The 13,227-nt window shown below is 40.7% G+C and overlaps 1 protein-coding gene across 1 annotated transcript in view; it reads left to right on the forward strand.

The window, feature by feature from the left end:
• Adgrv1 (adhesion G protein-coupled receptor V1) overlaps positions 1-13,227 on the forward strand; it is a 532,771-nt gene that overhangs the window by 86,521 nt on the left and 433,023 nt on the right. Inside the window, exons 26-30 of the mRNA XM_075976408.1 lie at positions 1,749-1,829; positions 3,151-3,290; positions 5,866-6,475; positions 8,918-9,133; positions 12,880-13,095. Coding sequence (XP_075832523.1) covers positions 1,749-1,829; positions 3,151-3,290; positions 5,866-6,475; positions 8,918-9,133; positions 12,880-13,095 — 1,263 coding nt within the window. The remainder of the gene's footprint in view (positions 1-1,748; positions 1,830-3,150; positions 3,291-5,865; positions 6,476-8,917; positions 9,134-12,879; positions 13,096-13,227) is intronic.

Raw genomic sequence — 13,227 nt, forward strand, 5'->3', positions numbered from 1 at the left:
ATACACTGGAAAGGTTCATGTAAAAGTACCTCTTTTGTCTAGAGACAAATTCACTTTGCCACATCAGCTTTTTAAGCCAGCAGTTTCATTAATGAAAAGATTAACATGCACTATTTAAAGGTGCTGACTGTATCATTTAAGAATATTTAGGCAATAGAAAGAGAAAATGTCAGTAAATGTTAGTAGTTTTAGTAATAGCAAATCACAAGGGCTAGTTGTGATGTCGCATACCCTTAATCTGAGCACTTTGGAGACATAGACAGATAGATTGCTGTTTTGGGCCCCAGGGCATGTAGAGACTCTCAAAAAAATATCAAAATTTTGCAGCTCTAGGATCAGTCCCAAGGCTCTGTGCATACCAGGGAAGTGATTGACCTCTGACCTGCATTCCATTCCTTAATCATCAAATGTACCTGGGATAGTTACACTACAGTGATACTTGAGAGTTTTTGTAGAAACATTCCTCAAATATTTAGAATATGCAGTTTGATGTAGGTGGGTCTTCTATCTATCTGTTGCTTTCATTGGTTAATTAATAAAGAAAACTGCTTGGCCTGATAGGGCAGAACTTAGGTGGAGTAGGCAGAACAGAATTCTGGGAGAAAGAAAGCTGAGTCAAGGAGACACTATAGCTCTCCTCTCCAAGATGGACACAGGTTAAGATCCTTCCCAGTAAGCTACCACCTCATGGTGCTACACACATTAATAGAAATGGATTAATCAAGATGTGAGAGTTAGCCAATAAGAGGCTAGAGCTAATGGGCCAATCAGCTTATAATTTATGGAGCCCTATGTGTGATTTTCTTTGGGGCTAGACAGTTGTGGGGTACCGGGCGGGACAGAAACCCCACGTTGGGTGCCACTCTGTAATAAGAGTGACGGGCTGCATTCCTGGCACCTGGCTGCCCGCATGGCTAGCTTTATACCCGAAATAACAACACACAAACTGTATTCTTTTAAACATTGCCTGGCCCATTAGTTCCAGCCTCTTATTGGGGTATAAGATATATTAGACATGAATGTGTAACTATTTTATACTTATTACACTTCTCCTATATTCTCCGGCATTATATATTTTAGCGTATTGTTTTAAATGTGTTTTTTAAACTTTGCAAGATCTCTGTAAAACCCAGCACCTTTTTCAGGTGAGAAAGTTGAGACACCGAGGAAGTGAAGTGTTTTGCTGACTGTTTATTACTGGTATCCCTTATGGACAGGGTTAAAAGAGAAACTTCCAACTGATGATCTAGGACTCTTCCCATAAATTCAGTGTCTAATGGGCCATTACATTCGAGGATGGTAAATGTGGGGTTTGGATGTGTGGATGAGGAAATTTTGATGCATCTCCCTCGTTTGAATTGGTTGTGATTGGCAAAGTGACCTTCGCTGGCTAGTAAGTCTAAATATATGATTATATACACAAATATTATCAAAAATTTAAAAATGCTATGGATTAAAATTGCAGTGAAGGGTAAAAATTTCCAAATAAAATTATTTAGATGATTGAACATGAAAAATATTAGTTACTAATTAATTATTTGTAGCATTTCCCAAAACTAGAAAGATTTAGTAATTTTATACATGTTACATATCATCATTCAGAGTGACCTATTGTCTGCAGAAGAATGTACATGCTCTCCGGATATTACTGCATTTTTCTTCTTTACTTGATACATTTTAAGTGCTCTTCATTTTCTCCTTGTGTTGCTGTGTGTTGTGTGGGCTGTGTCTGTGTGTCTCTCGTGAAGTGTCTGAACTCTTTAGGATTGATGGCAGTGGTAGTGGAGAAGGGGACATGGATTTCTTCTTCTCGCCTATTCACACGCATGGTAAGCAGCTGTCCCAAAGTCCCTTACTAGTGTTCTTATTTTAGCTTCTCATTTCAAAGGCAGCAATACTAACCACGCACTGTCATCTTCGGAAACTAGATAATCCTTTGTGTGTTTTAACTCACAAACCGGTGCAGCAGCTTTATGGAGATTTTTCTCTCAGTGATAGAGGCAAAAACCCCTTCTTGTCTGCTTCTGATGCTCAGGCACCCCTCAGCACATGGGCCCGACAGGGTTTGCTGATTCTGAACGAAGAGAAACTCTGCTTGTATGCCATTATAAACGAATTATTGTTGAGAACACTTTACATGCCTGTAAAGTGATCGATGGAATGTTTGCATTTTCAAGTTAAACCATTCCACTTATTTTCTGTGTAGTTAGGAACGTGAGTCTTCATATGGATTATTTGATCAGAACAGATGGGGAAAATCAGAAATAAAGGGAAAATAAGCTCCCAGTTAATTGCTGCTAAACAGAGGTTCCTCTTGAATTCATATACAATTCATATACCCAGATTCATATACAAATGGTCCTCAGCTTTTTCCCGTAGTTGTTTTCTCATATGTGCAGAGAAGTTTTAGGACAGCTGCCTTGTGAAGATCACACTTCTGTCCCTCAAGTACCCCCTTTCCTAATGTCATGCTTTACATGTTGGCCCTGGGATGCATGCCACTCCTGCTAACACCCATCAATGTATCAGGATGTATCTGTGACTGTTGCTTTTACGACTGTCCATTTTCTTGCCTTCAGGCATTACTAGTAATAGTAATAATAACAATAAACATGCTAATTAGGAGCACATTGAATGCATGTTTAGGCTTTAGAGTCTTAGCCACGATAGGCATGGATTACTTGGGATCTAAGGAAACTCATCTATAGTAATATGAGGAGGCTTAGCATTAATGCACATAGGAGGACACTACATTTACATGCATTAAAGCCCCAGGGAGGCTGCTGGGCCAGTGAGGGAAGAGTCACTTTGGCTCCTGTTCTTCAGAGGTCAACATGGTCGTGGGAGACCCTCCTCACAGGGCTTTGTGTGGAAGAATGTGCTTTCAAAGAGAAAGAAAAAGGAAAACAAATTCTCCCTGTTCATCTCCAAGTGCTTAAGCAGCCGTTGCTACCAGAGCAGAGAAGGGTCGGAAAAGCACAAGGATGCGTGGCGACCATCTGTGTCCACCTTTCTTTCTAAAACCAATTAGCATGTGCTTCATGAATGGAAAGTCTTTTCGTTTTTTCAAATAGTTGTTCATTGGCTTTTATGGTGGTTTGTAAAATACTGATTAACATTTTTTTCTATTTGTGGGATTTGTTCATGCAGCTAGTCTAGGAGTGGCTTCCCAGATTCTGGTAACAATCGCTGCTTCTGACCACGCTCATGGGGTGTTTGAATTCAGCCCCGAGTCACTCTTTGTCAGTGGAACTGAACCAGAGGATGGGTACAGTACTGTAGTATTAAACGTGAGTACTTCCTGAGACGCTCCTAATCTTAAAATGATGTAGTGTACTAGTAAGATTTCTTTCCCCCCTTTTTAATGTATAAGTGGTTAAGGGTGAGCGAGCCTACGGGTAGCAAGAGTGCAGATAACTAATCAATGATTTAGCGTTACTGTGTGGTTGTGTTTCCATGCAAATTCATTTTGTGATTTTGAGGGTTCCTTACCTTTTAGAGAATATACTGTATTATTTTTGGATTGATGGAGGCAACGTGGAAATCAAATAAAGCAGACAGGCATCTCAGGAAGGAAGCAGAATTGTTCTTTAATCAGAACAACAGAAGGGTCTTGGGGGTGTGGAAATGAGACCATGAGCATGTGGCATAGAACTCTTGGGGTTTCATCGGAAGAGAGCGGGGGACCTTGGGGATGAAGAGTCCATCTTCAAGTCTGCTCTCCTGTAGTGTGGAGCGGCAGACAATGCTGTGTTTGGTGTGCTCAGAGCTTCTCAGTCCACTTGAAGTGTTTGAATCGTTACCCTTCCTGGTGGACATTTGCTCTAATTCTGTCTCATGGTTTCTGCATTAGTTCACATAGACTGTGGCAGCAAGCGTTTCAAAATCTCAGTGTCTTAGCACAAGAAACACATTGCTTCTGGGGCCTATTGAGATAGATGACTTAGCAGGCAAAGGCATTTACCATCAGGTCTGACAACCTGAGTTCAAACTTTAAACTTCCATGGAGGTGGGAAAGAGCCGACTCCTGAAAGACATTCTCTGTCCCCTGAACTCTCACTAAGGCACCCCCAAACCAGCAAACAGTCAAATAAACGGGGAAGCTACTTTTAGGAGAATTTTTGTTTTTTCCTGGTATACATCCAACCAGGATTGACAAAAGGACTCTGATCCATCAATCACTTTAGGAGTCAAAGGTAACTTATCTCTATCAAAGCATGGTTGTGAGTGTTGAGAAGGAAGCAACTTATGTTATTTCTGTAAGTGAACTGCATCACCAAGTGGTTCTATGCCACCTCATATAGAAGAAAAGGAAATGCCAAAGATTTGTGAATAGTAAAATTACCACTAATACTTGGCTCTGTGGCTGTTCTTCTGAGTTGTAGCAGGCATTGAGAAGGATTACATTGCTAACTGACTCAACAGAGCTCAGGGCTCACTCAGCTTCCTCACTTCTCATGTAGCGATGCAGAAAGGTATGCAAACACATCCTTCTGTACTCCTAAACACAGTTTTTTTTTCTGTGTGAAATAATTGAATAAATCAAATTAATTGAACAACTTTAGAAAGAACTTAGGACTAAAAATAAGAAAAAGTAGCATACCTCAATAAAATTATTGCCTCATTTTATTTTGAGTTGAAAAAAATATTTTAAATACAATTAAAATTATTATTAGGACTAATAAGTTAGGATTTCTTTGGAACAATTTTAAGCTTTTCATTCTTAAAATATTGAAGCATTTCTTCTCAATAACTTTTCTGAAAATGTTACTGATCTACTCTTTACAAGAGAGGCTCCTCCACCTTTTTCAGTAGGTGTAAAGAGTATCTCGTGTGTGCACACAAATAGAACACATTGTCAGCAACATTTGGTTCATTGTTTATATGTGTTATAAATTCTCAAAAGGCACCAGCTGTGATGTACTTGGGAGTTGAACATTTTATGTCATGTGTGGTTTCTGCCTCTCTCTCTCTCTCTCTCTCTCTCTCTCTCTCTCTCTGGTTTTTCTATTTTTTTCCTGGTAGAGGAATGGTATATTGTTTATATTTTTATTGCTGTGATAAGGCACAATGATCAAAGAAATTTAATAAGGATCCATTTATTTGGGACTTTTAGTTTTAGAGAGTTGGAGTCTGTGACCATTATGGCAGGGAACATAGTAGAAGAAAAGCAGATACAGCTTCAAAGTAATGGCTGAAAGCATGAGAAAGATAATGAGACATGGAAATTAGAGGGGTTTGAAACCTTAGAGCCTGCCCCCAGTGACATACCTCCTCAAACAAGACTACACCTAATCTGGCCAAATAATTCTACCAACTGAAGACCAAATATTTAAACATATGTGCCTATGGAGGCCATTCTCATTAAAATTTTCACGTTGTATGACAAAAGTAGAAGAAAGAGGAGGAGAAGAAAGAAAGGAAGGAAGGAAGGAAGGAAGGAAGGAAGGAAGGAAGGAAGGAAGGAAGGAAGGAAGGAAAGAAGGAAGGAAGCCTCTCTGGTTTTTCAAGACAGGGTTTCTCTGTAGCTTTGGAGACTGTCCTGGAACTAGCTCTTGTAGACCAGGCTGGTCTCGAACTCACAGAGATCCACCTGCCTCTGCCTCCCAAATGCTGGGATTAAAGGTGTGTGCCACCACTGCCCGGCGTCATAGTCTCTTTTTATACACCCTCCATATGTAAGGTTCCTTGAGGAGTACAAGGATCAGTAGTACATGTCTTTACCTTCAAGGATCTTAAGTCTCGAGAACTGGAAATGAAATGAAAGTTAAAAAAAAAAACTTAAAATTCTTCGTGTCACTATTATGAACTTAATCACAATTGTTAGTCTTCCAGCTTCTCTTTTAATGCTTAAATATTTCCTAGGTCACACGGACTCAGGGAGCCCTGTCGCATGTGACTTTGCATTGGAGCGTAGACTCTGACCTGCATGGGGATCTTGCTGTCACCTCTGGCAACATCACGTTTGAGATTGGGCAGAGGACGGCGAGCATCACTGTGGAAATATTGCCAGATGAAGAGCCAGAGCTAGACAAGGCACTCACCATGTCTATCCGCAGCGTCTCAAGTGGCTCGCTGGGAGTCCTTACTAATGCCACATTGACAATTTTGGCTAGTGATGATCCTTACGGGGTCTTCATTTTTTCTAACAAAACTAGACCTGTTAGTGTTGAAGAAGCAACCCACAATGTCACATTATCGATAATAAGGTTGAAAGGCCTCATGGGAGAAGTTATGATCTCATATGCAACTATAGATGATATGGAAAAACCACCTTATTTCCCACCTAACTTAGCTAGAGCAAGTCAAGGAGCAGACTATATATCAGCTTCTGGATTGACTCTTTTCAGAGCTAATCAGACTGAGGCAACAATTACTGTTTCAATCCTGGATGATGACGAACCGGAACAGTCAGAATCTGTGTTTGTTGAACTAGTCAATTCTACTTTAGTAGAGAGAGTACAGAATCGCCCAAGTAAGTATCTGTTAGTGTGTTATTCTTAGAGGTAAGACTATGAAAATGAAAAACTTAAATTTTGTATAACAAAAATTCTACAAGAAAGGTAAGATCAAAGGTAAGTAATGCTACCTTTAAACAGTTCTCTTTATTTATGTCATGTGTTTGTGTGTGTGTGCCCGAGTATGCGCATGTGTACCACCTGTGTTCAGAGGAGGGCAGCACATCACTGGAACCTGAGTTACAGGTGGTTGTGAGATATGGGGTGCTTGGAACCAAAGTCAAGTCTCTTAGCTACTGAGCTCTCTCTTCAGCTCCAAGTGCTATCTTTGAAAGTCTCACTAGTGAAAGGTTTTCGTTAAGACAACTGGAAATGGGGCATATTTTTCCTCAGAAATCATACTTTAAAAATGTAGCTATGTCTCCAAAGTATGTCTCAGAACTTCTGTGTTATGTAACAGACCTAGCATTGTTTTGTTGCTTCAAACTCCTCTGCAATGAGTCTGAAGAGCCCATAAGTAGTTCTTGTGGCCACACTGTGAGCTCCTTTCACAATGGTTCACTTCTGTCAGACTTCCTTATCAGCAAATGTGTAAGGTGAGGAGAAAGGGCTGTTCAACTGTAAGAACTGAGAACTTGTGGAGCTCCACGGGTAGGATTTAAGATCAAGATCTGCGTGTTATAATACACTGCCATATGAACTAAGAACTCCCAACGGTCAGTGTGCTCACCTTGCCTGGGTCAGTGTCATATAAGGTGGACAGAAGTCTTCCTAACCGTAGGTGAGCGCTGCAGGAGGAAGTGTACAGATTTCAGGCTCAAACTTTGTCACGAAATGTCTCTGCTTTTCTTCTAGGATAAATTAATAGGATCAGTTATAATAGCAAAGAAGTTGAAATAGAACTAAATAATTAGTCTTATTAAGTAAGAATTATAAAGTGCATATTGTTTTTCAAGCAATTTGTAGTTTATTGAGATTGTAATAAAACCAAAAGGGATGGCTCCGTGTATAGTGGCATGGAGCTGTGTTGAGATCAGATAACTTTGTTCCAATGTACAATAATAAATTGTTGGGCATAATCTTCGAAAGCTCCATTTCCTTATATAATTCAGAAATAATAGGAGTGTAGATTATTTATAATACATATGGGGATTGCATGTGGTGATATACGTAAAGACTAACACAGTGTCTGCTATATTGTAAGCTTTCAGTGATCGTGCTTGTTAGCAGAACGGCCACTGAGAACCCTTGCACTGTTGGGATGGGGGAAGGAGTCAGCACACCTTTTTATGGAGTAATACAGTCCAGCTATTATGTAGGCAAAAGATAGACAAGTGCAAAATTGAGAGGGGGAGGGAGAGACAAGCTCCGATTTTAATAGACAAAAAATAGTATGAGGTCTGGCAAGTTTTCATTGAATGTAGTCATTGTTTATAAATGTGAGCATCTAAGAGTATTCAAAGTAGGGTTCCCACTTGTGGAAAACTGCTGGCATTACACACGGCCTTCGAGATTTTACCTCTGGAGGAGGAAAGGAATATAGTATGTTTCTTGGTTATGTCTGACAGGCAGTAATATAAGATCTTAGGTAATTTCACTAACTCCTTTGTGGCATTAATTCATTATCTGTATAAATGTGTGCATGTGCCTGTGTAAACGCATGTATATATGCAATCCAAATATATCAATTATATATACAAATATATCAAATATATTATGCTGGCTTGCTTTCTGTCAATTTGACACAAGCCATAGTCATCTGAGAGGAGAGAACCTCAATTGAGAAAATACCTCTGGAAGATTTAGCTGTAGGGCATTTTCTTAATTAGTAATTGATGGGGAGGGGCCAGCCTGTTGTGGGTGGTGCTATCCCTGGGCTGGTGGTTCTGGGTTCTATAAGAAATCAGACTGAGCGAGCCACAAGAAGCAGGTCTAGAAGCAGAATTCCTCCACGGCTTCACATCAGCTCCTACCTCCAGGTTCCTACCTGAGTTCCTGCGTTAGCTTCTCTCAGTGGACTGTGACTTAAGGTATGTAAGCCAGATAACCCTCAGCAAGTCGCTTCTGGTCGGCCTGTTTCATCTTAACCATGGTAACCCTGCCTAAGGCATGTATACAATTCAGATATATCAGCATACATTATTATTATTTGCATAAAGATATTATTAGTTGCTTTAAGAATTACACTTGGATCATCAGTGTCAAATGCTCATTAAAATATTCGTACAGTCTAACTGTTCCTTTGATAATGCTTTTAATTCGTAGAGTATGTGTTAAAAGAGAGCAGAAAGTTACTTTCAGCTTTGATTTGTATTTCCAGTGCACAGATTAAGGCTGACAGGTATACATATTTAGACTTTCAAAACTGTAAATAGGGGCGAGAATAAGAATTCTGTCCGATTCCTCGTGGCTGTCAGTCAGGTCTTCAGATTTGTGCTGTTGCCTCTTATGTCTTTCAGTTCCACATTCCCCACGCCTTGGGCCCAAGGTAGAAACTGTGGCCCATCTCATTATTGTCGCCAACGACGACGCATTTGGAACGGTGCAGCTGTCAGCACCAATTGTTCGTGTAACAGAAAATCACGTTGGACCCATTATCAATGTGACTCGATCGGGAGGGGCATTTGCAGATGTCTCTGTTAAGTTTAAAGCTGCGCCCATCACTGCAGTTGCTGGTAAGAGAAGATGGGGGAGGGACAGTGGTGTATCTCAGAGTGACCTGTGTCTGTGAGCAACAGTTTCTCAAAGATGCGGTGCTTGCACATGCATTTCATCCCAGCACCGGCGAGGCCCAGCACTTTGTGAGTTCAAGGTCAACCTGACTATAGTTCGAATTCCAGGAAAGGCTTCAAAGTACAGAGAAACTCAAAAAACCAAAGGCGGTGGAGATGGGGGTGGGGAGACAGACAAAAGAGAGAGATTACACACACACACACACACACACACACACACACACACACAATTTTAATTGTTTTTATTGCATTAAACATTTTTCTCTGCTTTGATCCCTTCCTCCCCACTTCCCATCTACAATCTCCCATGACCCCCATGCTTCCAATTTACTCAGGAGAGCTTGTCTTTTTCTCCTTCCTATTTAGACCCATGTATGTCTCTCTTAGGGTCTTCTTTGTTGTCTAGGTTCTTTGGGGTTGTGGATTGTAGCCTGGTTTTTCTTTGCTTTAAAAGCCACCTATGAGTAAGTACATATTATTCTCTTTATATTGTCTTTCTGGGTCTGGGTCTTGGTCACTCAATATGATTTTTTTCTGAAGTGTTCTCCTGTGCCCATGCATTCAAGTGTACCTCCGACTTTCTCTTCTGTGAGGTTCAATGTGGTTGGTTTTATGTTGAGGTCTTTGATCTGTTTGGACTTGAGTTTTGTGCTTGGTGATAGATATGGATCTATTTGCATCCTTCTACATATTGATATTCAGTTATGCTATGCTGTTCGGTCCAGGGGGTCGCACCAAGATGGGGACAGACCACCAAAGTCAAGAAGCAAACTTTATTCCAGGAATCAGATTCCAGGAAAAAAAATAAAAACATAAAACAAAAAATCTGCATGGGGCACCTAGCTGAGACCACAGCCAAAGATGGATTTTGTCAGGCTGTGGCAAAGGGCGGTTTCTGAACCCACCTTTTTATAGTAGGGGCACCAGGCATTAGGTCTGAACATAGGAGTTTTTACAGTTTTGAGGTAAAACTCAAATACAGTTGCCTTATTTTACAATCTTCATTAACAGAGATTTTCAGTTAAACCAGTGTTTGTACTTAATCTGTTGTCTTCCTTGGTACTTCCAGGTGGTGTTTACTGAAGCCCTGTGCTCTGCTCTTTGATGCTGCCAGTTTCACATAGCAGGGACAGTGTGTAACCCAGAGGTCATATATCTATCTCCTAAAACTCAGCTCATATCCGTGTTAATCAAGGATGGCCGGGGGGTTAGGCTCTCAGTTTGCAGAGAGATGCTTAGGCCTTGTAATAGAGCTATGGGTTGTAAAGTGGAGTAACGCACTGTTACTAGTTAATCTTCCAGCTGCTGAGAAAGCTGCTGACAGTCTGTTCTCATTCTCCTAGACTTACACCTTTATATTTCTTTATTTTTACATTCCTGTTTCTGGAATCTACATTTTTATATTCTTATTCTTGGACCCTTCAAGGCCAGCATCATTTGTTGAATATGATTTCTTTTTTCCATTTTATATTTTTAGGCTCTTTGTCAAAAACCAGGTGTTCGTAAGTGTGTGGATTAACATCTGGGTCTTTGATTCAATTCCATTGGTGCTCCTGTCTGTTTTTATGACAATACCAGGCGATTTTCATTACTGTAGCTCTATAGTAGAGTTTGAAGTTACAGATGGGATGCTTTCAGAGGTTCCTTTATTGTACAGAATTGCTTTGGCTAGCCTGGGTTTTTTGTTTTTCCATATGAAGTTGAGTATTGTTCTTTTCAGCTCTGTGAAGAATTTTGCTGGGATTTTGATAGACATTGCATTGAATGTATAGATTGTTTTTGGTAAGATTACCATTTTCATTATGTTAATTCTACCTACTCAAGAGCATGAGAGATCGTCCCATTTTCTTGTGTCTTCTTCAATTTCCTTCTTCAAAGTTTTAAGATTTTGTCAAACAGGTCTTTCACTTGTTTGCTTAGAGTTACTCCAAGATATTTTATGTTATTTGATACACATTTTTTTTTAAGATTGAGCTTCTTTTAACCAAAGCTATCTTCAAACTTCCTATGTAGCTAAAGATGGCCTTGAACTGCTGATTCTCATCTACAATGTTCACATAATAGGTATGCACCAAAGTGGGTATATGCGCTGCTGGATATCAAATCCTTGTGCTTAGGCAAGCAATCTCCAGCTGAGCTACACCCTCAGCTCCCAATACTTATGCTTTCTTAGACACAAAAGATAAATAATTTTCAAATCTGTGACACTGAATTTTTGTATTTGTGAGAACTGATAGTACAAGTATATATAAATTGCGAAGCTCTGGTGAGCAAGAGATGCGTCAGCTAAGGAGGACTCAGACCTTGTGACTTCATGTTTCTGAAAGGCAGCCATATGCAGATAATTGCTGAGACACACAGGAAGAAGTGAGAAAATGGCTTTTGGGCTCTTCAGTTGATGGATCTCTGGAGCCATAGTCTTATGTGTTAATTTATTTTTGAGGAGCATGGACAAGACAGTGTTTAGAGTTGGTGATTTTATATATAGAGAAAAATGATTTCACGGCTGGATAGAAGTCAGGCCACTGCCTTTCTACAATGCCATCCTAGCTTGTAGAGGGTGATTTTCCCGAGAACACCTGTTAGATCCTTTCTAGCACCCACTCACAGTAGGAGGAGTGTGAATGTGTGTGTGTGCACATGCGTGCATGCACTCAGATTTTGTGGTGAGCATCCCTTTGGTATGTGTGGCTGCCCCTAGTGACAGGGAGCAATGATGAGTGCTGGGTGATGAGTGAGAAGTGATGGAGCGCTACAGGGTGCACCCTTCCCAAATCGGCCCTCAGCAGCTGATTGAGCCTGCTTTGTGTGGACACCTCTCTATCTGGTCAGTAAGGATGCTCACCTGTAGCCTGGACACCTGCAGCTTGTCTTCCCACTGAGATCACAATGCTGTTGTAGTTGGAGCTGCGGGCTGCGTCCCCAGCACCCGGCCGCCCGCACAGCTAGCTTTACCCGAAATAATTACACGGAAACTGTATTCTTTTAAACACCACTTGGCCCATTTCTATCTAGCCTCTTCTAGGCTAACTGTCGCACCTGGACTAGCCCATTTCTTATAATCTGTGTAGCCCACGAGCTGGCTTACCAGTAATGATCTTAACCTGCGTCTGCCCGGAGTGGGAGAATCATGGCGACTCTGCCTGACTCGGCTTCTTTCTCCCAGCCTTCTGTTCTGTTTACTCCTCCCACCTATGTTTTAACCTATGAGGGCCAAGCAGTTTCTTTATTGCTTAACCAATGAAATCAACAGATTGATATATGATACTTCCACATCACGATGCTAGTTCTGCTTGTTCTGACAGCACTGTACACATCTTTTAAAAAATTGTCTTGCTTTTTGTATGCTCTTATACATACAATACAAATTTCTGAGAAAAATGTTATTATACGTAGGTGTGTGTGGACACATGTAATCATGAAGGTGAAAGAAATGACCTGAAAGTCCAGGAAGATGACTATTATGAAACACACATTTTCCTAGTTTGAAAAGTTAAACCTTTCAAGTGAATGTAGCTAACCTCCTCCAAAAATGTCTTTCATGTGTGTCCACAAAGTTCGACACTGCACTTTCCAAGCACGTGGCGTGCTTATTGTAACATAAACATCGGCATTTGAGGTCAGAGATGAAGGTCTGTAGCATGCTTCTCCTGAAGCGAGCTCTCACCTCTCTCTTCCTGTCCCTGCAGGGGAAGATTACAGTATAGCTTCTTCAGATGTTGTCTTGCTGGAAGGAGAAACCAGCAAAGCTGTGCCAATATACATCATCAACGACATCTACCCTGAGCTGGAGGAGTCGTTTCTCGTGCAGCTGCTCAACGAGACCACAGGAGGCGCCCGACTGGGGGCTGTAACAGAAGCAGTCATTACTGTGGAGGCTTCCGATGACCCCTGGGGATTGTTTGGTAACCACATTAATTCCTTTAACTCTCTTACTCTGTAAGTCACTGATAATGACTTTATTTATTTTCTTTAAGATTGATTTGAGTGAGGCTTTTTTTTATTGTTTGTGTGTGTGTGTATGTGTGTGATATTAT

Source organism: Microtus pennsylvanicus, chromosome 6, assembly GCF_037038515.1.
Source record: "Microtus pennsylvanicus isolate mMicPen1 chromosome 6, mMicPen1.hap1, whole genome shotgun sequence".
Classification (NCBI taxonomy): domain Eukaryota; kingdom Metazoa; phylum Chordata; class Mammalia; order Rodentia; family Cricetidae; genus Microtus; species Microtus pennsylvanicus.